The following is a 25,501-nucleotide window of genomic DNA, read 5'->3' on the forward strand; positions in this document are numbered from 1 at the left end:
TGGGATGCTGAGTGGGAAAATGACCATGTGTTCTATGGGCAAAGCTTCTTTGATGACAATGAGGCTATTCTGTACACACTGTAAGCCAGTCTACCCTCTCACTTAACCCAGTAGATCCCTTGAAACCTGGGAAAAATCAGGGCCCACTCAGTAGGGATCTGATTTATTCAGAAAATTCCATGATTTAATAAATACATAGTTGAGAGCCATCTCTCTGTGGTCACCTACAAAGTAATAATAGAGATGAGATCTACACACACAGCTTGTGGTCCTCTGGAAAAAAAGGTAAAAAGCTCTGTACCCAGTACACAGTGTGAATTCTTACTTTTCAAAGAGTGGACTTTGGTTTTGACAACTCTTTATTTGCTGACATTGCATCTCATATAGCTTTTGGAACAATTCTGTCAAAAGTGGTAAAATGATGACTGCCTTCCTGACTGTATAGCTCATGTACTTTGGAGGGCTCAGCAAAACAACCAAAAGCACCTCGTTGGCCATACCAAGTCTCTGGGCTCTGAGAGGAGGAAGAAAGGGCACATTGGGACCTGAGCTCAGAGAGGTGCCGTCTGTTGGCCAGTGTGGGTTAACCCAGCTCTTTGGGTCTGTGTTGCAGGAATCATGTACCGCAAGTCCTGTGCATCATCGGCAGCCTGTCTCATCGCCTCAGCTGGGTACCAGTCCTTCTGCTCCCCAGGGAAACTGAACTCGGTGTGCATCAGCTGCTGTAACACCCCTCTGTGCAATGGGCCCCGACCCAAGAAAAGGAGCAGCTCTGCCTCGGCCCCCCGGCCAGGCCTCCCCACCACCTTCCTGCTCCTCAAATTAGCCCTCCTCTTGGCACACTGCTGAATGCGATGCCAGCCCCTCCTGCATTATTCTTCTCATCCTCTCTCCCCTGCTCCATGAGATCTTCTGGGTGTCCTTTAAGTCTGGGTAGGGAGTCTGCATTCTCTTTCTTTTAGTTTCTTTGCAAATAATGAAAGAGTTCAATATAAAACACTTTTGTCAGCTCTGAATAAATTCAGTCAGACTGAATTTTCAGTGTGTACTTAGAAGAAGGGAGAGGATGAATTCAAAGTTCCCCCATCTGCAACCAGTCAAGGTGGCAGAATCAGCCCGTGGAAGACATTTAATTGGGCATCGGCCTTTCCCAAGGCTGCTGGCTTCCACTCCTGTCCCTGATGGGGAACAGATTATTTTGTCACTGCTCTGTGAGGGTGATGTTGTTTTCATCAGGGGAGGGCTGGTTAGCACTTGAGACTTTATTTGACATTCACACTTCATGCTCCTGAAACCCACTCTCTGCTGCAGAACCGGCTGGTTTCGTCTCCCATTCGGACTCTGGCGACTCTGGACTCAATTGCTGGGTCTTAGACTCGGACTTGGCTTGGGCCTCGCTCTGAAAAGTGCTTAAAAAAACCTTGTTAGTTCTCCTTGCAGAGGAATTTTGCCTGGAAGCAATGAAGATCAGTGGGCGGTGTGCAGAGCGGGCGCTGTCCGTGGTAGAAGAAGCTAAGCTGCGCAGGCGCCTCTCCTGGTTGGCGTGCTGCAGGGTCAGGTGGCAGCGCAGCACCTGCCAAAACACCCTGCGGAACTGCTGCGAGGATACATTGTACAGCAGGGGGTTGACAACCGAGCTCAGGTAGAAGAAGGTATCTGAGAAAGGGAGGAGTGTCATGTAGGCCTGGAAGTAGGACCTCGTCCAGTCGTGCTTGGGTCTGGAGGCAGCCATGATCCTACGAACCTGGTTAGGTAGCCAGCAGATCGCCAGTGTCACCACGATCAGCCCTGAGCAGGCAGGAGCGGGGGGAGAAACAAAAATACAGCATGAGAACAGCAATGAAAACCGCACAGTATTTAGCCCCTCAGTTCTGTACTTACTGGCCAGAAAATGGTACCAGTTTTTCAATGTTGTGTTTGACAGCTGCTTTTGCCACTAGCAAAAAAAGAATTTAACACCGTTTCAGGGCTAGGGGAGTTAACTGTGTTAAAGACCATTAAATGCTTTAGACAGTTTATACTTGTTAATGCCTGTTAATTAAAAAAAATGTTTTCACTGTTGTTTCTGTATTTTATAATACAGAAAGCTTTTATGTAGTCCATTAGTCTAGTTATGTCTTTGTTTTTTTAAATAGGTGTATATAGCACAGACATATCTGATAAAACAACGTTTGCATTTTAAAGAATGTCCACATAAAGAAGACACAATGATATTTTCAAGACAAATGAAAGTAGTAACCAAGAAGCATATTTAGTGACATTTATCTTGCATTCCCTTTGCAAGGAAGCAAAATCAGGACTAGCCTGTCACTGAGAATGCTTTTTTGACATAGATTTACTAGGTGTACACACCTGTAATTATAATGTCATATCTGCAACAGTGCTTCTATTTCTTTTGAAATGTTTTGAAATAGGACAATTATTCAAACACAATGGAAAATATAAAACTTCCTTCAAGTTCAGCCAATAACAGGCTCATTGCCCTTGTAGCACTAAAGCTATAGTGGCAACAGCCCAGCTATGATCAGATTCTAAACAGACATGACTCAGTGCCCCACTCCAAGGAGCAAATATGTTGGAATGCCCACATGTCTGCATTCCAACTTACATGATCATTACTATTTCTATGACCTATGACAGAAAAAGATCCTAATAGGTCACAGACAACTGCTATGACAAGTTCCATGAGCACTTATTCTACAGTGACCCCCCCCAAAAAACCACCCCCCCCAAAACCACCCCCCCAAACCGCCCCCCCAAAAAAACAAAGAGATGTCAGATCAGAAATCAGCAGTACATTTGCGCTCTTCTCTCAGGGAATGAGTAGGGTGGGGTGGAGTGGGGTGGGGCTGGGCAAGAAATCAGAGTGCAAGTGAGCAGTACTGATATCTTAAAGCCGTGTTTTAGATTCCCAGAAATGCTTCCCCTCTCTCCTAAATTTGAATACTATAATAAGGAAAATACACATTTTCAAACCCTCTGATTTCCTAGAAAACCACAGGGAAGTGCTTGTTGGCAATGGCCCCTTCCTACCTCTGATCGACAATAAATATTTCGTTAATAAATGCTCCAGGAAAAACAACCATGTTTAAGCACCCAGAGCCAGCCCTCCCACATGCACTTGCCTGATCATCCCTTGCCTGGCGGTGGAGGGGCCTTAGGTGTGTTCTCTGGCACTGAAATAACCCAGCTCCCCCAACGACAAACCCTCTGCGAGTCCTAGCTGTCAGCAAAGAGGGCCCTAGGAACTCTGCTTCCCTGTTAATTTTCAAGGGATTTTCTCATCAAACCTCAGCCCAAGCTTGAAATACAACCCAATTTGCTTATTCCTTTCCTTTGAATTTGCTACCCTGAGAACTTTCAGTAAATCTAAAAATAAAACAGGCAGTTACATACTGATATGATGAAAAGGCAAAAACATCATCTTAAGTCAAGAGTATACACTGAATCACCTTGTTACAACTGCTGGATGGGAACACAAATCCACATTTTTCTGATTTAAAGAAATACTTTCAGAGGAAATTGGGGACTTTTTTCACTGTTTACAGAAGCACAGGCACTTCCAGCCATCTGTGCTATTCCAAGTGTGCTCTTAAGTCATTTCTTTGTTTTTATCCCATGCAGCTCTGACTGAAAGGTTCATCTCATTAATTGTGAAGGATCGAGGAAGCTCACCATTCTTATGGAAGCTATGTCTTCACAAAGTTTAAAATCTTTTTTCTTACCTGCCACTGAATTTCAGAGAACAAGTACAACCATCTTCATCTAAGGACTTACTTCCTAGACTATGGGAACTGAGCACAAGGTTTAGATATGTGCTACACTGTAGGAGGTGATAAGAATCTAGAAAGGCAGTAAGAACCAGCTTGTACTTACTGCAGCTTGAACATAGCACAACTTTTAAAGCCAGCACAAGAAAGACAGTGAGAAAAGAAGGCAGGGCTGTGGACAAGGGGAGAGAAGTTATAAAAGTGCTTTTCTGCCCTGTCTTTGCTTCTGTTCCATTGATCTTTTATTTACATGACCCTTATTCTTCTGTTCCCTTCACGCCTTTTGCCTGGCATAAAATGCCCTTGATTGATAATCCCATCAAAAAAGCAGAGTTTAGTAAAAAAAACAAACAAAACCCCATAAGCATCCCGCTGTGAGGCAAGGGACAGGGGCTGATGGAGAGCTGTGGCCTGGTTTGCAGTTTCAGCCACCATAGACTTCTTGCTCTGAAATCAAAATGAGCTAAAGTAGGTGACTGAGAAACACCTTAGTCTGAACAAGGAGCAGAACATAGGGAACCAGGCCCGAGGTTCTTCAATTATAAGAAAAAGAATGGAAATCTCTGCTTTCTGGGTGTAGAAGTAGATATTACACCAAATACAAACCCAGAAAATGAGAAAAACAAGGAGCTGAGTTAGAAATGAACTGGGATTAAAGATTAGGCATTGGACAGGTCTTGAGATATAACCAAGAATAACGCCAAATATTTATTGAGTTTTCCTTACGCACCAGGCACCCTCTGCGCCAAGCACCCTCTGCTAATTTCCTATGCATTTCTCACTTCTGGTAATGACCTGATAAGATCAAAATTGCTACTATCTTCATTTTACAGATGAAGTTGAGTCTCAGAAAAGTTTAGCTGCCAATGTGCTATATAACAAGGACACCTGCTTGCTCAGCTTCAAAATCCAAGATATGTACTTGTTCCTCAAAGACATACGGAGGCTGTTTCTCATATTTTCAGTTTGAAAAACATAGGAAACACAAGAAAGTAAACACGTGCCATAATTCTACCATGTGACGTGGATATAAAGCAGCACTGTCCACTAGAAATACAATGTAAGCCATGTGTAATTTTAAAATTTCAAGAAGCCACATTCAAAAAATAAAGAGAGACAAGGGAAATCAATTTTAATAACAGCTTCTGTAATCCAATACTCCCCAAATACTAGCATTTCACATGCACTTTCAACATATAATCAACCTAATGTTATTTATAAGATGTTATATGTTCTTTTTTTTCATACTAAATCCTCAAAACCCAGTGTGGCTTTTATGCTTACAGCACATTTCAATTGGGACCAGCCATAGGTGGCTAGTGGCTATGGCACAGGTTAAAATAATCCTTCATAGCCCCTCCTCAAAAATAGCAGGACTCCTTATTTCCCCCTATTCTCATTTCCCCAACTACCCCCTTCCTAGCCACATGCCCAGAGAGTCCTGTCCAACCAAGGAAACCCCTACCTAGCCTGTAATTGTCATTCTCAGATTCTGAGGACGTCACCAAGGTCGACGCCTGATCTTTCTGAGTACGCATTCTCAGCCATGACGAACATGTTTGCCCAGTCCTTTCACATAAAGCCTTCCATGTAAGGGGACTACAAGTTATCTAAAGCCTAAATAATTCTAAAAGCATGAATCTCTATTTTGCATTGCTCATTCTAAATCTTGCCTAGTCATTTTGGAATAGCATAGATTTTGCCAAATACCTGGTAAGGCTGTTGGAATATAATTCCTCCACCTCAGCTAGAGGTGAGGAAAGTGGCTGGTGCCTTTCCTCTTGTGCTTTGAAAGGTAATTTGTTCTAGGAAAATGGAGCATTGGGCATATAGGTACAGCCACTAACATTTAAGAGGTGTGTGCCCATGGGCAATGTAATAGAGGTTAGCCTCTGCTGAGAGGAGGGGGACCACACCAGCATCCTTGTAAAATTTGTCATTTTATAAGGGCAGGTAATTGCTCAAATTTACATTTGAAGAAAAAAGTTCATTCTTTTAGATGACACATTGTTGAGAACAAATATCACATACAAAGGTGTTTTTATTCCGGCTATTTGTAACTGGTCCAACTCTAGTCCCAGCTACTCAGTGGCTGAGACAAAGCTTTAAAGTCTTATTCATGCCTTGATAGAGCATATTAAATATTTGACTACATTTACGTTTCGCTGCAATCAATTTGGACTTGTATATTACATTTGGAAAAATCTATAACACTTTGGTCTGTGTGGTGTAATGTGCAGCCCGCAGGTAAATAACTATAGTTATTTACCTACTTGAATGAATATCAGTGAACTGAACCCAGTTATGTAAAGCAGATAAACAGTTTTAACTGAGTTATTGATAGATCTGTATTGTACTCCAGACAGCTTTTCACTCTGGGTTAAGATATACCTTCATATTTTATCTTATTTTTCCACATAAAGTACTTTCATTTTTCCTCGTTGATCATTACACTAAAATGACAAGAGCCATTAGACGATGACATAGATTTATTCTTGGCAGAGTGAAGTTGTTTGAAAAACAGAAGTAATGCAGATGCCCAACAACATCCCACACTGAAGCGTGACATTGCCACAGCATCCAAGCCAGCCTGCTTGGTGTGGCCTTCAGGAGTGCATTAAGCTCTGCCGCCAGAAACATGTCGGCATGCATACACCTGACCCTGCTCCATTTTATCCCCACTAACCTTTAAAGTGAAGGGAGCTATTTGTGTGTACTCCAGAACTCCCCTTAGAGTCATCAGAGAGCAGCAGATGGGAAGAGAGACCCACTGCAGAACTCCCTTGTCCTACAAATGTCAGAGCTGAAGTGAAGTGATTCACTCAAGATCTCACAGGTTAGGGTGGCAGGGTGGCCTAACCTGTGATTCTGCTCAGAATGCTGGATTCTACCCAAAACTGACAAACAAGCCTATCATATTTAAATGTAGTTTTGTTTTTCAGTTTTAGTCTCGAGGCTGACCATTCATAGCGCAGAATGCAGTGAGAGGTTGGTCCATCTCAGACCCCAGTGAAAGCCAGAACATCTTCTCAATACACTGTCTGGATTCAGTTGTAGAGCCAGGTCCCTTGAGAACAAGCAAAAAACAAAGCTGTGGAGCACAAGTATCCCCACTCCCACTCTTTTTTGAGGTCTAATCAAAGGGAGCTGAAGGATGTTCAGAAGACAAAATATGATTCTAGGTCATGACTTGGTAACCAGGCCTATAGGGACTCCATCCGTCCATCCATCCATCCATCCATCCCTTCGTCCATCCATGTATCTATCCATCTATGTATCTTACATAAGCACCTGCTATAAAAGAACACTTAGGTAGTACTAAGCAGAAAAAATCTGGAAACTTGATCTTTCCCCAAGCAAAGATATTTTGTGTGGTTTAAAGAAATCCCAAAGATTTGCTTTTCCACCTTGTGTTGGAGTCCCATTTTACTGAATCATTGAAACCTTGGGGTGCTGAGGGGGTGTTAAATATGCTTTAGTATTCCAGTGATTAGTATAGTTTCTCCATCCTCCCTCTGCTCCAGTGTCCTAACTGCTCTCTAACCCTGTCCATAGGGAGCAGGATGTTAGACATTCCTCCCCCACACCCCCTGCCATTTAAGCTCTCTGGACTTTGTTTATTCACTCAGCAAATATTTATTGATTGGCTCGAATCTATTATAGACCCTGTCCTAGGCACTGAAGCTAAAAAGCTGGTGACTGTTTGCAAAGGGTCATGAGAGTGGTCTGAGAAGAGCATTATGGCAGCAATGAGAAGGTCTAGCTGACCTTCACACAGGGTGGAACACTCAGGAAAAATAAAAGAGCAGAAGAGTTAGCCTGGAAAACAGCAGCCAGGCAAAGGCACAGCATGAGCAAGGGATGGAGGAATGCTATGACAGCTCACCTGTGAGAGCTGCAAGACTCAGAGGGACCAGGACAGAGGGCTGGGTGGAGACAGGAGGTGAAAAAGGAGGATGACTATTGTCCATCAGGTTTTGTGGACAAACAATCAACTCCCATACAGTAGGATGAGGAACATCTGCTTGTCAACTGATGTTTAAATAGCAAATGCCATCAGAAAGTAAGCATATGGTTAGCTGAATGAAGAGCCATGAAGAAACAAATCCATCCAATAAAAGATTTAAGCACTTTCTCAATTTCTGTTTTTTGTGTTTGCCAATCTGCTTCTGCCAGCCAGTTGAAACATTGATCTCACTCACTGACTTTGTCTAACACAAGGACTCCAGGTCAACACTGACCTTGATTTAGTCTCTAATCTCTAAGACAGTGGTTCTCAAAGCGGGGTTCCTGGAACAGTAGCATTAGCCTCACCTAGTAACTTGTTAGAAATGCACATTAGGCCCCAACTCAGACCTACGGAATGTGAGTCTGGAGCTACGGCCCAGCAGTCTGAGGTTAACAGGCCTGCTGGTTGACTCTGATACTCAAATCTGAGAACCACTAGATTAACTGAAGTGGATCCCAAATCTGTGGACATTTTTTTGGGTCCTGTCACTGTCATGTACTTGCTTTTGAAGCATTGTGGTGTTGATTGCCTGTAGTCTGGGTGGACAGTAACTAAGAGCCCTTCCCTCTAGTTTCTCTGAATGACAACCACCCTGCCAGGCCCTCTCAGTCCTGAGCACAGCCCTCCCCCTGATCAAGTCTCCTACTCTCCATCTCTCCTTTGTCCTTCTGCACACTCTCTTCTTCCTTCTCCCTACTTCTTTCCTCTCCCCCCTCCATTTCTCCTGTTTCTTTACATGTTTCTTCATTAGATGAACTAGCGGTGTCTATCCTTTGTTTCCTTTCTGCTTTTTATTCCTCTTTCTTCCCTCCATATTTTCCCAAGATCCCATAAACCAAACGATATGTCACCCTTGCCTATATTGCCAGCACACACCCTCTCTCTCTCCATTAGTTTCTTTGGTGATTTTGAGAAGGTGACTGCATCAGCTGCAGGCAAGCACCTTAATGGCTAATAGGTGGCTGCCTGGGACATGGTCACCATTCATTCCCAAGTTTGCCAAAGGAAAGTAGAGAGGCTTTGGAAGCAACACAGACAGGATTGTGAGGGGCATGGTTGTTGGTATTGAAAGATACCTCAGTGCCCCATGTCCTCTGGCCCTGGATACCCTGTGGTCACTTTCCTAGTGATCCATTAGCTTAGTGACCTTCATTTGAATTGATCTGCCTTCTTGCCCTCTTTCCTACTGAGAAATGCCCTATAGGAGAAGATAGAAGAGCTCTTGGGATTTGGTTTTCAGAGAAGAGCTCAGGCCGCCACTTTAAAATGATGTAAAGGCCACAGATGGCTGCTTCTGTCCAAGAAGACAGATGGTTTGATGTCCTGTCCTTGCCCCAGCTATTTGATGGAGCCCAGGAAGGGACTCTCTCCCCACTGTGGCTCCAACCACTGCTTGGATGCCAGAGACCCAGATTCCAAATGGCCTGCAGTTCTCTTGGCATTCCATCCATCTCTCTCTGCTCTACAAGCTTCAGTATAAGAAAAACTATAAATTACTACAATAGCAGATATATATTTCTAAAGCTAGTCCTCCTGTCTGGGAGCTGTAGGAAAGCTACTTGCACTCAAAGTAAGCAGCATTTAGGGTCATCATTGTTGTTTAGTGCCTGTATCTTGATGAATGCATGGAAAATGATTCACTGGAACCTGTTAAATAAATATTTTTATGTAGATCTTACTCGTATGCACCTGTGTGGGACTTTCTATGTAAACAATCATCTAAATCTACTGTTAGTGAGGTCCCCATGTGTGGTGTAGCTGTTTCTCAGCAGGACAGGTGAAGTCAAATGCTTCTTCCCTTGAAACACATGGCCCAGGGTGGCTGGTGTTCATGAGGGCCACGGCACCCCCACGCCTTCGGGGGAAGCTGTGGACTGACCCTGCGATGGCTGGGCCGCCCCTCCAGTGGATCAACTCAGACCACCCAGCAGTGTCCAGGACACTTATAAACACTGACTAATGCTAAAAGGCTGCCGTTTCTAATAGAATTCAGTTCCAAGCAAATGGGAGAGAATTAAAAACCCAGACTGCTAGCACTGAAAAAGCCTCAGAGATAAATCGACTGGTGAGGCAGAGTTCCCAGAGAAGTAGGATGAGGTGCCCAAATCCATACAGCCCAGGAGTCCAAACACAGGGCCTCCCAGTCTGGTCGTGTTTGCACGTGTCATAAGCTCCCATCAGAGCCCAGAGAGACCAGGTGGCCCTCGGATGAAACAGCACTCAGGCCATGTGCATGCAGCAGAGACAACACCAGCATTTCAGTAGCATGGAGACAAGTCAACGTGCCTGCAGATCTTGCTCTTCACCTCTCCCCTTTCTGAGGTCCCTGCTTGTGCTCCCTCTGTGGAACTGGGGGCCCTCAGAGAACCAGTGCTGAGTGCCTATGACAGAGGCGGGCCAGGCCCAGGTGGGGCCAGCAGCCCCCAGTCTGTGCTCTCAGTTCTCCAGGACTCTGTACTGATCTCTCTGCCTAGACCATGTCTTCTGTGCCCTCTGCTCTTTCTCCTCCTCTCATCCTGACTGGCCATGCTTTGTGCAGCTCTTAGTCTACAAGTTTCTGCTTAGTGTCATTGCCTCCAGGAAACCTTCCCTGTCTCCACAAGGCTAACTCCAGGTCTCTACTATGGCTTCCTCAGCCTTTTACCCCTGCTCCTGTCATCATAACACCAGGGTGTACACTAGAACATAAACTTCATGAAGGCAGGACTCTCCATCTTAACCATTGTATTCTCAGCACATAACAGGAAATCTTTACATAATAACCTTTCCATAAACATGAGTAGGAAAGGGGAAAAAGGGTATTGGAGTCCCAGGTGAGGAACTGGCTAGGAGGTCATTTAATATTCATGCATTTACCTAATATACATAAAATCAATGGGAAGCCTGCATCTCTGATCGAAGGGGTCAGTACTAATCCTCCTGATACAGGGCCTAGTGCCTGCATCATGTCCATTCCTCCCCCTGAGGAGAAGAGGAGGAGAGAGTGGAAACTGAAAGAAGGGATAACCTTCTTATTCAAGCAAGAACAGAACCCACATGCCCAATAAACCCAAGAAACCCCAAGACCAACAGGTCTAGACAGGGGTGAGGAGTATTGGGTTCTAAAAGTGCCTGCAGATGCCACAAGCTTTAGTCTTCTCCCTTCTGTGCCATCCTAGGCCCTAAGTTCTCTACACTAAAGACTCATTTCTTTTCCTGTTTTTCTCCAAGATGGCTTCATGGGACACAAACAGAGGCAAGAGGGTCAACAGGTGAAGCAGAAAAGCCATATCCACCAGGGACATTCTCTTGTCCCAAAGTCAGTCCCCTCAGGGACTCTCTGAATCACGGTTCCTATGAAGATGCTACAAGTCTCTGTCAGAGAAGCTGCAGGCCAAGATCCAGAGCATAAGGGTTGAGGTCTGCAGTCCAGGGGGAAACCTACAAAGAAATGAAGAGAAAGCACCTAGAAGAACATCTAGTAAAGGTGGTAAAAGACTATTTCTATACAATATGATACATGGCCTAAGGAGAATGAAATCTTGCAATTGCAAGCCTAAATTCCCATTTGGACACAACTTGGTTGTAGAAGGAGAGAGTCTGGGGAGAGCACGATGTAACTATGGTCTAACTGACTCTCCTCTCCTGCTCTATGCCTGTCACAGATTGTCCCATAACATGTTCCCTGGCCTGTCCAGCTTCACTTCCTCTGGACCACTCCACCCAACAAGGGATGATCAATTTTACTTTTTAAAGCTCAGGTTCTCATTAGTACAATGTAGATGACAAGAGCTTTTGGGATTATTAAATGAGATAGTGAGTGTAAAGTACTACATATAGTGCCTGCTACCAGGTAGGGGTTAAAGTTATAACCATCATCACCTCCATGATCATCTTGACCTTCACTATCATCACCACCACCTCCACCACCACCATTTCCTCTGGCCTCCTCCCCTACCTCCCTACCAACACCCTCACTGCCATCAAGATAGCTCCCAGGGGCCAGAGATCTGGGGGAAGGCTGGCTAGAAGGATATTGGGATATCAATCCTAAACTCACTGATAAGGCCCAGAAAGATTCCATGACTTTACCAGGATTATCCTGCTAATCAATAGCAGAGAGGCAACCAGAATTTAAGTCTCCAAATTTCCAGGCCACTGTTCTCTTCCCTACCAGGAAACGGGGCTCCCATTACTCTGCTCTAGGGTCCTGATTCATTTATCTCTCCTCCAACACGCACACATATGTGTATTTAGGGTTTCAAGAGGATAGAGAAGCAAGATGTAGAGGCTATAATAAAAGGAGCAATTGATAGAAGGCAGGATTGCAAGAAGAAAGAAAAATTCCCGGTCAGGATGTCCCAAGCCCCTCCCAACCCCTCTAGCCTCACACAATTCCTCTCCAGGAGGAATGACAAGGGCTAACTGCCTGACCATATGGTCAATTAGACTAAGAAGATCTCCACTCCCAATGACGCTGATCCCTGATTCCTCCATCCTCACTCTGCTCTTGGGCACACACCCACACTCTCAGCCCGTGTCCTGTGCCCACGTAACCACAGGCTCTGCACCAAGGCACAGAGGAGGGGGGAAGGGCAGCAATTTGGAGTCAGACAGACCTGGGTTTAAATCTCAGCCTTGCTATTCCCAGCTATGTGGCCATGGACTTACATCTCTGTGAAATGGGTGAAATAATAGTATCCACATCATGGAGTTCTTGTAAGAAAAGCTAAAGGAGATACATGCATGTAAAGCACTGAGATGAATAGCAGCTTGTACCAGTCATTACACAGTCCAATCAGCTACCTGCCTGAAGGGAATGCCTGCTAAAATTAATACAGTGCATGGATATTTCTCACACTGTTCCAAGCATTTAATGTACACTTGCTTACTTAAACCTTACAATAAACCCCACGTAGATGACCACTACTTCATTTTATTGCTATTACACAGATAAGAAATTTGAGGTATGGATAGGCTAAATTGACAGGGCAGGGCCAGAAGTTAGTCCCAGACAGCCCCAGCTGCCTCTCTTCAGCTGGAGGTCCCCTCAAAGGATCAAAAAACAAATGCTTTCTGAGTCCCACATTCAAATTAAGGTATTTCCATTCAAACAGTCCCAAGTTCAGAAGTAAATTTCCTGTGAGTGTTATGGTGAAGAACAGAATCTCAGCTGTCAAGAGATAAAGACCCATCTAACACACGTCTTTGAAAGGGAAAGATATCCCTCTTGAAAGGGCCGTTTTACATTCAAGGTGAATACAATAAACTGTTACTACAAGAAGAGCTTGATGAAATTTAAAGGAGCAAACTATTTTTGAATAGGAGTCTGGCAGGCTACACTCCTGCAGAAAGCCTACTTTTGAGTAGATTTATTTTATGGGAAGCAAGAACCTGACCTAACCACCCCCCCCAACCCTGCAACTCCCGTGCACAGGAAGAGTTCTGGCGAAGGATACTTTCCTATGAATATTCATTTAAATTCAGAGCTGAAGACTATTCTGATCCATTACAGGCTGCCTCTTCCCCTCCCCACAAATACAGCCTAGAATTTGGTTTCAAAGTAAATTTAAAAATGAGTTTATCTCCCTGTTATCTACTCAGAAATTCCTGGAACAATCTGCAGGCAAATGCCAGAACAGAAGGCAAAAAATAAAATCAGCTGATGGGAGAGATGCCAAAAGAGCGTCAGGCAGGAGCTGGGCTCACACTGTGTTTGACTGAGAGCTGAAGGTCTCAAATGAAATCAGTAAAGCTCTCAGGAGAATTGAAGAGATGCTATCGGGTTTCTAAGATAGGGTTTTGTATGAGAACAATCAGATGAGAATGCCTCCTTTTTAATTATTTGAAAATGAAATTACTGTTGCATGACATGATAAAAATAATTTCCTCCTGATGGAATTTTCTTTTAATAGGGGCGAAAAGAACTTTGAGGAACATTAATTATAATCTCACATATCCAAGGGCAGCAGTAACTGGCAGAAGTGCACGTTATCATACATAGTAAATCCAGTCCAGTCCAACAATCATAGCCTCCTCATTTAATTTTTAATGCTATTTCTCACCTGTTATCTCACATGCTGAGCACCAAATGGCAGAGAACCTCCAGGTGCCATCTCAGCTCTCTACATTCCTTTCCCTCTCACCCTGGGCACCTCCCCCATACCTCTGAGTCAAAATTCCATCCCTAGGGATACACAATTCCCAAATCAATGTTGCCAGCCTCAGTAGGCATCCACAGCCAGAGCCCTAAAGCCAACTGTCTACTCAACACCATGGCTTGGGGAGCTTCTCTGCGCCTCTAATGGAGCATGTCCAAACTGAATTAATGACCAGCCACCCACCCACCTGCTTGCTCTGTACTGCTCCCAATCATAATGAACTCTACCACCACTCACTGAATTTTTCTAGCTGGAAACCTACAAGCCATCCTGTTCTACTGCCTTCCTCTCACTCCCACATTCTGTCAAGCCTTAAGCCTATCAGTTGTACCTCCAAAATCTGTTTTCTTTTCCCTACCTCCACTGCTATTCCCTGAACTGGGGCAGCCATTATCTCACACCTGGACCAGGCAGAAGCTTCCTAATTGGTTTTCTTCAAAATTGCTCTTGCCCAAGCCATTCTCCACTCAAGCCAGGATCATCTTATTAAATTAAAAGTTCATGTCACCCCTTGCTTAACGCCCTTTCAATGGCTTATTATTGAACTTCTAATAGAGTCCCAAATCCTTAATAAATCCTGCAGGATCTTGGCTTAGCTTTTCCTTTAGGATCCCCTTCTACCGCCCTCCCCGATTACCATGTCTGTTCCAAACATGTAACCCAGTCTCAACACCTAACCCTGTCTCACTCCCTGTAGCCTGCCTACTCTCTCCTGCTCCTGGGCTCATGCCCAGCCAGGCTCCCTTCTCCTCACCTTGCTAGTTCTTAACTCATTCTTCATTTCTCTGTTAAAATACCACTTCCTCTGGGAAGCTGTCTGAGACCTCATGTTTGAACCCTATGCTATAAGCATCCATTGCACTCTGTACATTTGGATGTATTTAACTTAGAATGTGTCTCCTTCATGCCAGTCTTCTCAGACATGTGTTCCATGGGGTTAGGGGTGAAGTCTGTCCTGTTCTATGTCTGCAGCGCCTGGCACAGTCTGGCATATGGCAGATACACAAAACATGTGTGAAGACCCGCCAGTCTGATACTCCTAACCAGGTAGTAAGATAGATGGGATAGGGGCAGCTAGCCCTATTTTTACTGATTAAAAAGGTGACATGCATGACACTGAACCCGATTTTGTTCAGGTTATAAAGTTAATGAGTGGAAGACAGAAGGCCTAAAATTTGGGATCTTCCAATCCAGGATGTTTACAAATTCAAGTACATCACCCCAGTGTCCTATCTCCATGTCTGTAACTCTCTCTTCCAGAAATACCATCCCTTACCCTCTCCCAGAGGTTAGCTGAGAGAGAGACACAAGCCTGGGACTTTTCCCAGGATGGACTGAAGATTTTATCCGGCCTTTGTCTTGAAGGGCCTGTATTACTGAGCGAAAAAATCCAAATCACAAAAGCTTGGGCCTTTAGACTTGGAATGGCTTCAAAAATGACACATGAGTTTCCTTGCCTGTAAAATGAAGGGTTGACTTAGATCTCTGAGGCCTTTTCCAGCTATAAACTTCTAGTTGTTTGACTTCCCTGTACTCCAGGATTCTAATCTAAAAATTATGGACAATACCAATCACTGGAATATTGTACGAATTAGACAATATACTTACACTTTTTAGCCTTTCCAGGTACACAAACTCAAGGGATTATAATCATCCCTTTATAATTTACATGTAAAGTTCTTAGTGATACCAAATTGCCTTTACTCTTGCTGCTCAGAGTGTGGCTATGGCATCCCCTGAGAGCTTGTACAAAGGAAGACCCTCAGGCCCTCCCCCAGACCTGCCGATCAGGATGTGCATTTTAGCAAGACACCCAGTTGACGTGTGACCTATGCTCCAGCATCCAAAGCTTCTAAGCATCACATGCAGGCCTTCACCACCTGTCTGTTGCCTGTCCTCTGAGCCTTGCTACCACTCCCCTCCTGAGCCCCACGTTCCAGTTTGTCCCAATGATTCACATTTCTAGGATATAAAGGTCTCTGCCCAAGATGACCTCCGAGAAACTCCTACCGGCTTAAGTGTCCTCTCCCCTGGGAAGGGCTCCCTGACTGTTCAAAGAAAAGGAACCTCCCCAGACCCTGTCCTTGCTTCAATGACAGCACAGCCATACTATTTTAATGATGAATTTCTATGCCTTGCTCACTGTGATCACCTGAAGAGCAAGGCCGTGTCCCAGCCAGCAACCAATGCCTTGAAAGGCACAGTAGGATCTCAATACATATTTACTATAAAAATTTAATCTTATTAATGAATACGTCAAAGTCCCATCCTGAATTTCTGACTAAACTGGAGTCCTTCTGCTCTGAGTATATGAGGGGGGACCCCTCCAAAAAACTGGAATTATCTTTTGGAGGGTAGGCCCCCTGTAGTACAGACTTCCCCAGCTAAGTGAGTATTCTGGGAACCCATCTGTATCAGTGTACCAGCTGGCATTGTTGTCAGAGGCTGCACTGGGTCTCAGTGAATTTTTTTGGAAGACTCTTTCAACATGTTTGCCCATTCTATTACGGGTGATTTACAAGTGCATCTGCTCATACTGCACTGAGTGTTCAGCAGTTTCTGACCACAAACCACATGATCCCTATGCCCCACCCTCCCTATTCACCCAATCTCACCCCTGGTGAATTTTTTTTGTTTCTCCAGATGAAAAAAGTTCTCAAAGGAATTATTTTGCCAATGTGGAAGAGCTGAAACAAAAAACAGCAGAAGCACTAGAAGCTATCAAAACCAGTACATTTAAAAACTGTTTTGTACAGTGGAAAGAACATCTTGATAGATGTATTTGTTACACCAAGTGGAGAGTACCTTGAAGGTGACTGAGGTTTAAACATGTAAACTTTTTTATTAAACAATTCCAGGTTTCTTTTGTTCCCCCCTTGTATGGACACACAAATACAAAAATACATACATATACATCACCATATTGCTTAGGGTAATGAAACTTAGAAAAATTATTGTGGACTTATAGAAGAAAAATCAGATATCACCAAGTTTCCCAACTCCCACCCAGAAAAATGGGCATAGAATAGAGTGGTTTTGGATTGTTCTAGAACCTAGATAGAGACAAAGACAACCCCATTCTTTCCCAGGAAGACTACCTCCTGGCCTTGGATGGGTGAGAACCTGGACTTTTCTTCTCTCCTGCCAGGGCTCCCCCTAGTGTCATGCTGGAATTTGCAGGTCTCTCAGGTTGGAAGTGACAAGTATATAAGCATCCTGAGCTGAGTCTGGGAAAGGCTGGAGAAAGATACAGAAGACCGAGTAGTCCCTTCAAGAAAAATGGTCCAACCCAGGAACGGTGGGCGGGATGCAAAGCATGGCAGAAGCCTCTGGGCATCAGCTCTGGAAACTCTGGAACTCCTCTGGGAAAATGTGCGTCCCTGGCAAGGTTCTGCCTGAGGGTGGCACTCGCCGGAGCAAGGTCTAGGTGTGTGGTGGGGGGATTAAAGGCTGTGAGATGGATCTGAGGGGGCCAGGGATAGAAAAACAAAGCCCAAGTTGAAGAACATGGACATGGAGGGCCAGGATGGCCTGGTGCCTGTTGGAAATAACAGAGTTAAAAGCCTAAAGTACAACTACAAACCCTTTTAGCATGTGTCCACCTAGGCCCGAGCCAGCACGGCCAGCCATCCTTCTTCATCTGATCATAGGGTGGTCACACTTGGCTTTGGCGCACCTTACAGGTTTGTCCAACTCCATTACCCACCATCCTATAAATAAGGAAAAGAGGCTCACCCGAGTCATTCAGCGGGCCAGCTGCTAGGACAGGAGCTGCCCCCAAGCCAGACCCCTTTCTCCTTTCCCATGGCCAAGGCTCTTTCTCTCAGTTCTGACGTTTATGACTCATACTGCCCTAGGCACTAAAGGCCTGGCTTAGAAGGTAGCCTGTGTAGTGAGCATGGCTTTAGGATCAGGACTCCCTGACTAAGAACTGGGATCCTTCACTGACTAGTAGTGTACGGCCCTGAGGGGCAAGGTACTTAGCTTTATTATTTTCTTTCATTGCAAAATTGGGAAATTAGTATCTTCCTTAAGAGATGATTAGAATATAAAATGAGATTGTATCTCAATACCTGACATGTTGCTATTCAATACATGTTATTTCCCTTCCTGTGTTTCCTACAATTCTGGATTTGAGGGGATGACAAAGTAGTGTCCCGGCTCAAGCACGTAGTCTGCACATTGTAGTAATCAGGTTGCACTAATGTTGTAGCAGAGTGTGTACAATTCAGCTCAATTCTGACACTGTGTACCTGAAGACAGCATCAGATTCCACAGGGTAAGGGCTCAGTCCTACAAGGGTGCTCGCCATACCCCCACTTTGGATGTCAGTCGCAAGCCCAGGTGCTTCTGATGATGGACATGCTGTAGGCTGGAAGTTCCAACAATCACCACCTTGGGTTCAATTAATTTGCACTGTGGCAAATTAGAGAACTCAGAGAAATATTTTACATACTAGACTGCCAGTTTATTATTTAAAAATATGACTTGGGAACAGCCAGATGAAAGAGATGTTTAACACAAATTATGGGGGAAGGATGTAGCTTCCGTGTGGTGTCCCTCTCCTCACATGTCTACATGTTCACAAATCCTGGAAACTCTCCACACCCAGTCCTTTTGGGTTTTTATGGAGGCTTCATTTACATAGGTACAACTGATAAATATTGGCCATTGGGGATTGAACTCAATCTTTAACAGCCTCTATCCCCTTTTCAGAGGTCTGAGGGGGGCGGGTATGGAAACTTCCAACCCTCTCATCATGTAGTTGGTTCTCCTGGCAACCAACCCCCATTCAGAGTTGATCTCCAAAAGCCACCTCATTAACATAACAAAAGACAACCTGATTGCCCTCATCATTTAGGTTTCTAGGAGCTCTACACCAGAAATGGGGGTAAGACCAAATATATGTCTTATAGGCCACAATATCACAGATGGTAAAGTGGATATCAGGTTTTGTAGCTGCCTAGAATTAAAGTCTTCCTTCCACCTGTTAGAGCACCCTGACAGTCTTTTGGGGAACCACCTTCCCTGACTCAGTCCCTGAAGGTTGGGGCTGACTCCACTTTCCATCCCCAAAAGTAGTTACATAATGAAGAAGTGGATAATCAGATTCACAGCGGCTGGTTCAGTGATGAGCATGGGACCCAGTCAGGCCAACCTGGGACATTTGCTGGAGCCACTGGAAAAGAAACACCCTGCTGGTGGTGCCATACCAGGAAAGTGTCAGTTTGTAAGCCTGTGGCCATGACTGCCCCAACGTGGAAAAGCCTTCTTTGAAACTGATGTCAATGCAAAGAAAAGACTTTTATATAATTCCAATTATATAAATGGCTTTAATTTAGTGACCTGCAGAGGAGGTTCTCCAAGTCTCCTAAGGTAACATCACTCAGTCTCACAGGTATAATCTGAACCCCTCCTTCTATAAATAAACATTTTCTTTTGCCCATTTGAAATAAAAGAGAGAGCCGTGGCTGCTCTCCACCACTGGTACCAAAGAGGCTTTACCTACAGGAAGCCTGATTTCTCGTCTTCTCTTTACTGACTAAAGCAACGCAATCCCCTCCTCTCATAGGAAATCTATACTTATTTACTTGTTTCCTATTTCAATCCCCGCCTCCAAAATCCAAAAACAGCTAATCTTTCTCTTCCCTCATTCAAGATATTTTTGGATGTAGAACTTAGAGTTAAAAGGGATTTCAGAGGTCATTCCAGTGGAGCCTTATTTTTTGGTCAGTGAGAAAACAGGGTGAGTGCTGAGCCCAGCACCATCAATGGCTGAGTGTCTGACTTCCAAGTCAGTGCTACCCTCCACCCCCCAATATTTCAACAAATATCAATTGTTTTGCAATGACCTTGCACACACAGAAAATCAAAGGCATTTGTGAGTTGATTTAAATATCAAATATTTATCAGAAGGCCTCTCAAGAAAGCAGTACAGCCTTAGACTCATGTCTGAGTTCTGTACTAATCATCTGTGAGACCCTTGGGGATGTCATCTAACTATTCAAGATTTTTTTCTTCACTAATAGAGATTGGACCAAGAGGATCATAAAATGTTAGAAACTTAATAAACCTAAGGCAGATCATGGACAGTGGGAAAGCTGATTGCTGGATCAGTACCACCTGGGAGTAAAAATTCATCCCAACACTGGACTCTGAAGGTGAATATCTTCAGAAAGATGCAGGAAAAGAGGGAAATAAGAGCTCTGCAAAGCTGTGTACTACAAACAGGGCCCTTTAAAAATGTTTCTTACATGAGACCTTGGTGCCCTTATATTTGCCTTTTTAAATCTTGTTAAAACTGGAACACACTTGGTGTTGATCATTTGCATTTGTACAAATAGCCTAAGATGATCTTGGTTTACAACACTTGTCCCAGATTATTTATCATTAGCTCCCTTCTTTTACTTTCAAAATTGTTCCAGAATCACAAGGGACTCACTGAGAATATATAAAGCGTTCCTACAAAACAACAAGATAAAGGCAGATAATAGGTAGAAAAAGAAATGTGCAAAATGCACTTCACCAAAGAGACTATCCAGGTAGAAGGGTGTTCCACACAATGAAGCTTCAGGGAAATCCAAATTAAAACTATAATGTGATATTACCACACACTCATTAGAATAGGTAAAATAAAAATATGTATAGGCAAGGATATGGAGCAACTGGAATGCTCATATTGTCATTGTTGTCTGGAGTGTAAACAGGGCCCATTGGTCCAACTACTTTGGAAAAGTATTTGTCAGTCTCTTCTGAAGGTGCACATATGCATAACCTATGACCCAGCAATTCCACTCCCAGGTATGCACCCACAGAAATGCAAAAAATATGTCCACCTAAAGACATGTCACCAATGCTCATAGCAACTTGTGTCTATAACAGTCCCAAACTGGAAACTGCTGAAAAGCTCCTCAGTGGTAGAATATGTAGATAAATTGTGACATATTTGCACAGTGGGATACTATATATCACATACAGCAGTGAGAATCAGCAGAATATAACCACACCCTAAAATATGACTTTATCTTTTCTGGCCAAGATGGAGGCCTTGGTAGAAATGCTTCACTTCCTCACACAACCAAAAGAAGGATAATAACCAATTTAAAAACATGAAACAACCAGAATTTCCAGCAAATCAAACTGCATGGAAGTCAGACAATCAAGGAGTTAAAGAAACACTCATCCAGACTGTAAGGAGGAGCAGAGATCAAAAGTCAGGGCAGAGAGGATGCAAGGCAATGTGGCAGACCGTGCCGGCAAGAGGGGGGTGCTGGAAGACTGGACAGTTCCACAATCATGCATGGATAAGCTGGGAGGAACTACTGGGGAGTCAGACAGACTGTGAAACCCAAAGTTTCAGAGCAGAAAACTAAAGACTCAAAACTTCTGGCTATCAAAATCTGTGGGGGTTGTGGTGGTGGGAAAATCTTCCAGTTTCAAAGGAGAGTCCTTAGGAGAGACTCATGGGGTCTGAGAATGTACACAAACCCACCCACCTGAGAATCAGCACCTGAAAGGGCATAATCCACTTGTGGGAAGCGAGGGAAGTGACATAAAGTGAGGCAAGAGTTGTGCAAGAGAGCAAGTGGCATTGTTCCCTCTCTGACCCCTACCTCACAAACAGCACCACAACGTAGCAAAGAGGGTTGCCCTACCCTGGCAAATAACTAAGGCTTTACCCCTTGCAATGTAACAGGTGCGCTGAGACAAAGAAATATGGCCCAAACGAAAGAACAGATCAAAGCTCCAGAAAAAGAACTAAGCAACAACGAGATAGACAACCTATCAGATGCAGAATCCAAAACACTGGTAATCAGAATGCTCACAGAAATGATTGAATTCAGTTATAAAATGAAGGGTATATAAAGTGAAATAAAGGAAAATATACAGGGAACCAACAGTGAAAGGAAGGAAACCAGGACTCAAATCAATAATTTGGAACAAAAGGAAGAAAGAAACATCCAAACAGAACAGAATGAGGAAACAAGAATTCAAAAAAGTGAGGAGAGGCTGAGGAACCTTTGGAGCAACTTTAAAAACATCCCTACATCTGGATCATAAGGATGCCAGAAGGAGAAGAGGAAGAGGAAAAAATTGGAAACTTGTCTGATAAAATAATGAAGGAAATCTTCCCCAATCTGGTGAAGGAAATAGACTTCCAGGAAGTTGAGGAAGCTCAGAGAGTCCCAAAGAAATTGGATCCAAAAAGAAACACACCAAGACACATCATAATTAAGTTACCCAAGATTAAAGATAAGGAGAGAATCTTAAAAGCAGCAAGAGGAGACAGTTACTTACACAGGAGTTCCCATAAGACTATCAGCTGATTTCTCAAAAGAAACCTTGCAGGCAAGAAGAGGTTGGAAAAAAGTATTCAAAGTCATTAAAGGCAAGGACCTCCATCTAAGAGTATTCTATCCAGCAAAGCTGTCATTTAGAATGGAAGGGCAGATAAAATGCTTCCCAGATAAGGTCAGGTTAAAGGAGTTCATCATCACCAAGCCCCTATTGTATGAAATGTTAAAGGGATTTATCTAAGAAAAAGAAATTATGGAAATGATGGACAGTAAAATGACAGCAAACTCACAACTATCAACAACCAAACCTAAAAACAAAACAAAAACAAACTAAGCAAACAACTAGAACAGGAACAGAATCACAGAAATGGAGGTCACATGGAGTGTTGTCAGTGGGGAAGGGGAGAGGGAGAATGGGGGAAAAGGTACAGGGAATAAGAAGCATAATAAGTAGGCACGAAATAGACAGGAGGAGGTTAAGAATAGCATAGGAAATGGAGAAGTCAAAGATCTTTTATGTACAACCCATGGACATGAACTATGCAGGGGAAAATGTAGGAGAGGGGCAGAGCAGAGCAGGATACAGGGGAGAAAAAAGTTGGGATAATTTTAATAGAATAATCAATAAAATATACTTAAAATAAAATATGAGTGACTCACAAACATAATGTTGAGTGAAAAAGGCAGAAACAAAAAATTATATACTGTACATACAAAGTACAAGGACAGGAAAAGCTAATGTGTAGTGTTGGAAGTTAGGATTATGGTTACTCTTGGGAAGATAAGTGCAGGGGGACAAAAGGAGATTTTGAGGTACTGATAATACTCTATTTCCTAACCTGCTTATGTGAATGCTTTTAAGCTATAAAATTACAATATGTGTACTTTCCAGTATGCATGTTATACTTCAAAAAAAATTCAAAACATTTTTTAAGTATTCTAGCATGGACAGAAAATGTCATGGTCACTGTTATAGGTTGACTTGTGTCTCCCCAAACTTCATATGTTGAAGCCCCAACACTCAGTACCTGAGAATGTGACAGTACTTGGAGATACAGTCTTTAAAAAGGTAATTAAATTAAAATGGGTTCATTAGAGTGGACTCCAATCCAATATAACCAGGATGCAGACAAGACAGACAGAGAAACAACCGTGTGAGGACACAACGAGAAGATGGTTATCTGCAAGCCATGTAAAGAGTCCTCGGAAGAAATCAAACCTGCTGACCTCTTGATCTTGGACTTCTGGCCTCTAGAATCGTGAGAAAGTAAATATCTGTTGTTTGAGCCACCCAGTCTGTGGTATTTTGTTCTGGTGGCCCTAGCACACTTATAGTCATGCTGGTTATTCTTAGCTCCTTTCACTCATAGTATGCAGATATAAATGAAGCTCTTTCTGGGAGGTAGAAGAGGCTTGGGCTGCCATGGGTGGCCATGGGGAGGGGGCTGTTCTTCTACCCCAGCATCAGCAGCCAGGTTGCTTCTGGCTGTCCCATCATTCTAGACTCTTTCCTAAATGAAGTAAAAAAGAGCAAGCCTTCTTCCCAAACAATTATTGTTGGCTTCCACGTTTAAAGCAATCATAACAGTAAGAGCTATGGGATTTTTGCTTGAATAATCACAGGCATTTTTAAAGCTAGAAGAGACAACCAAGATCACTTCATTCAACCATCTCATTTTATAAAGGAGGAAAGCAAGGTCCAGAGAAGTTAGGAAGTTTATTCAAAGTCACACAGCTAGTTAGTGGCAGAGCCAGGACTAAATCTACCCTCGAGCCCCAATTTCCAGACCAGAACTTGTGCATTGAATCATTCTAGGCTTCTTCTCTTTGGAGAGTGGAATGAAGAAGAGACGTGGAGGAAATAGTTCAGCTTCCTTTAGAAGCTCTAACTTTGCCCCTGCCTTTTAAAGCAGCACCTACACAACTTTATTGTCCCCCATGTTTCTTCCCTGCCTCTCTGCTCCACCATCCCTTATTTACTCTTCTCTTGCTTCCCCTTCAGGATTTCCTGCAGTATTTGGAGCCTGGCGTCCAGGGTGCTGGGTTCTTCCATCTGTGTGAATTAAGACAAATCACTGAAAGTCTGTGCTGAGGCTTTCTCGTCTGCCCAGCAGGCACCTGCTGCCTTTTGGGTGTGTGGCCAAGCCTCTCAGAGGGCCCTCCCAGCCAGGAGTCCTCCCTTCCCAGTGGAGGACCACAGGGAGCCAGCGAGCATGAGCAGAGCTGGGTAGAGGACTGGCCCTTTCATCTCCAGCCTGAGCTCTGTAATATGAACTCTGTAACACCAGCACCCCATGGAAGGGGCCAGAAACAACAAGCCTTCTTATTTAGGATGAGGAAGCCAAAAGGCCACACTGGATTGACTGGTCCACAGCCCAGTATGGGTGCTTACAAGTTCAGCCCTCACAATAGCCTTGGAAGTTGGGTACCACTCAGTCCACTTAGACAGAAACATAGACTTGTCTAAAGATACATCTAGAGGGGAGGGAACCCGGGGTTTAATCCTGAGTCTCTCTGCCTCCACCATCTTCGCTCCTTCTGCTGCACCCCAGCTTCCCTACTGGCAGCTCACAATAGCCACTTGGCAAGTATTAGAGTAGATGGGCCCTGTGTCCATGTGATAGTGACTTCTCTGGCACTGCCAGTCCCATAAAGAGCCAGCAATCGTGATGGCAAAACAGCCTCCTTTGAATGACTCGATTAGACAACAAAATATAATGGTGTTTAAGTCAAAATGTGAGGCTGGCCCTCTGCTCGGTCTGCTTAGACCGTGGCACCATCAGGTCTAGACACAGGCACAGGGAGCCCTAAGCCGGAAGTCGCAGTCCTCTGCAGCAGCACCAGTGACACCTTTCTTTCCTGTTAACCTGCCCTTTGAGAGGCACTGCAGTAATGAGCTAAGGGAATTCACCGAGCCTAGGGACCAGCTTTCAGCCAGCCAACTCCGGGCCTGAGTTGGAAACTTGGAGATCTTTGAGGGGCAGCTTGGAGAAGGGCTCTGGGTCCAAAGGAAAACCACTCAATCAGGAGAGAAACACAGTAGGCCTTCCCAGATTTCCCTGGGGAGCAGGCAGACAAACTGTAAAGGCTGTGGCTTGATGAGTTAAATATGGTTCATTGGTGATGGAAAGAGAGAGAGAAAGAGGAAAAAGAGAAGGGTGAGGAAGTGTTCGGATCCCAGAAGACACTGGGGGGCGGGCAGGAAAGACTTTCTATGGAAGCAAGAATCCCCATTCCAGGCCAGCCTTGGCCGATATACAACAACTCATCCCATCTGGGGGAAGG

The 25,501-nt window shown here is 44.1% G+C and overlaps 2 protein-coding genes across 2 annotated transcripts in view; one reads left to right on the plus strand and one right to left on the minus strand.

Annotated features, from left to right (window-relative positions):
* Positions 1–885, plus strand: part of LYPD1 (LY6/PLAUR domain containing 1) — a 40,631-nt gene extending 39,746 nt beyond the window's left edge. The window contains exon 4 of the mRNA XM_054574982.1: positions 614–885. Within this exon, the coding sequence (XP_054430957.1) occupies positions 614–849 (236 nt within the window). The 3' untranslated portion in view covers positions 850–885. The remainder of the gene's footprint in view (positions 1–613) is intronic.
* Positions 886–1,180: 295 nt separating this feature from the next.
* Positions 1,181–25,501, minus strand: part of GPR39 (G protein-coupled receptor 39) — a 205,136-nt gene continuing 180,815 nt past the window's right edge. Inside the window, exon 2 of the mRNA XM_054574980.1 lies at positions 1,181–1,788. Within this exon, the coding sequence (XP_054430955.1) occupies positions 1,274–1,788 (515 nt within the window). The 3' untranslated portion in view covers positions 1,181–1,273. The remainder of the gene's footprint in view (positions 1,789–25,501) is intronic.

The sequence above is a fragment of the Pteronotus mesoamericanus genome, unplaced genomic scaffold, assembly GCF_021234165.1.
Source record: "Pteronotus mesoamericanus isolate MK-2021 breed Mesoamerican mustached bat unplaced genomic scaffold, CSHL_Meso_final contig_27, whole genome shotgun sequence".
Lineage (NCBI taxonomy): Eukaryota > Metazoa > Chordata > Mammalia > Chiroptera > Mormoopidae > Pteronotus > Pteronotus mesoamericanus.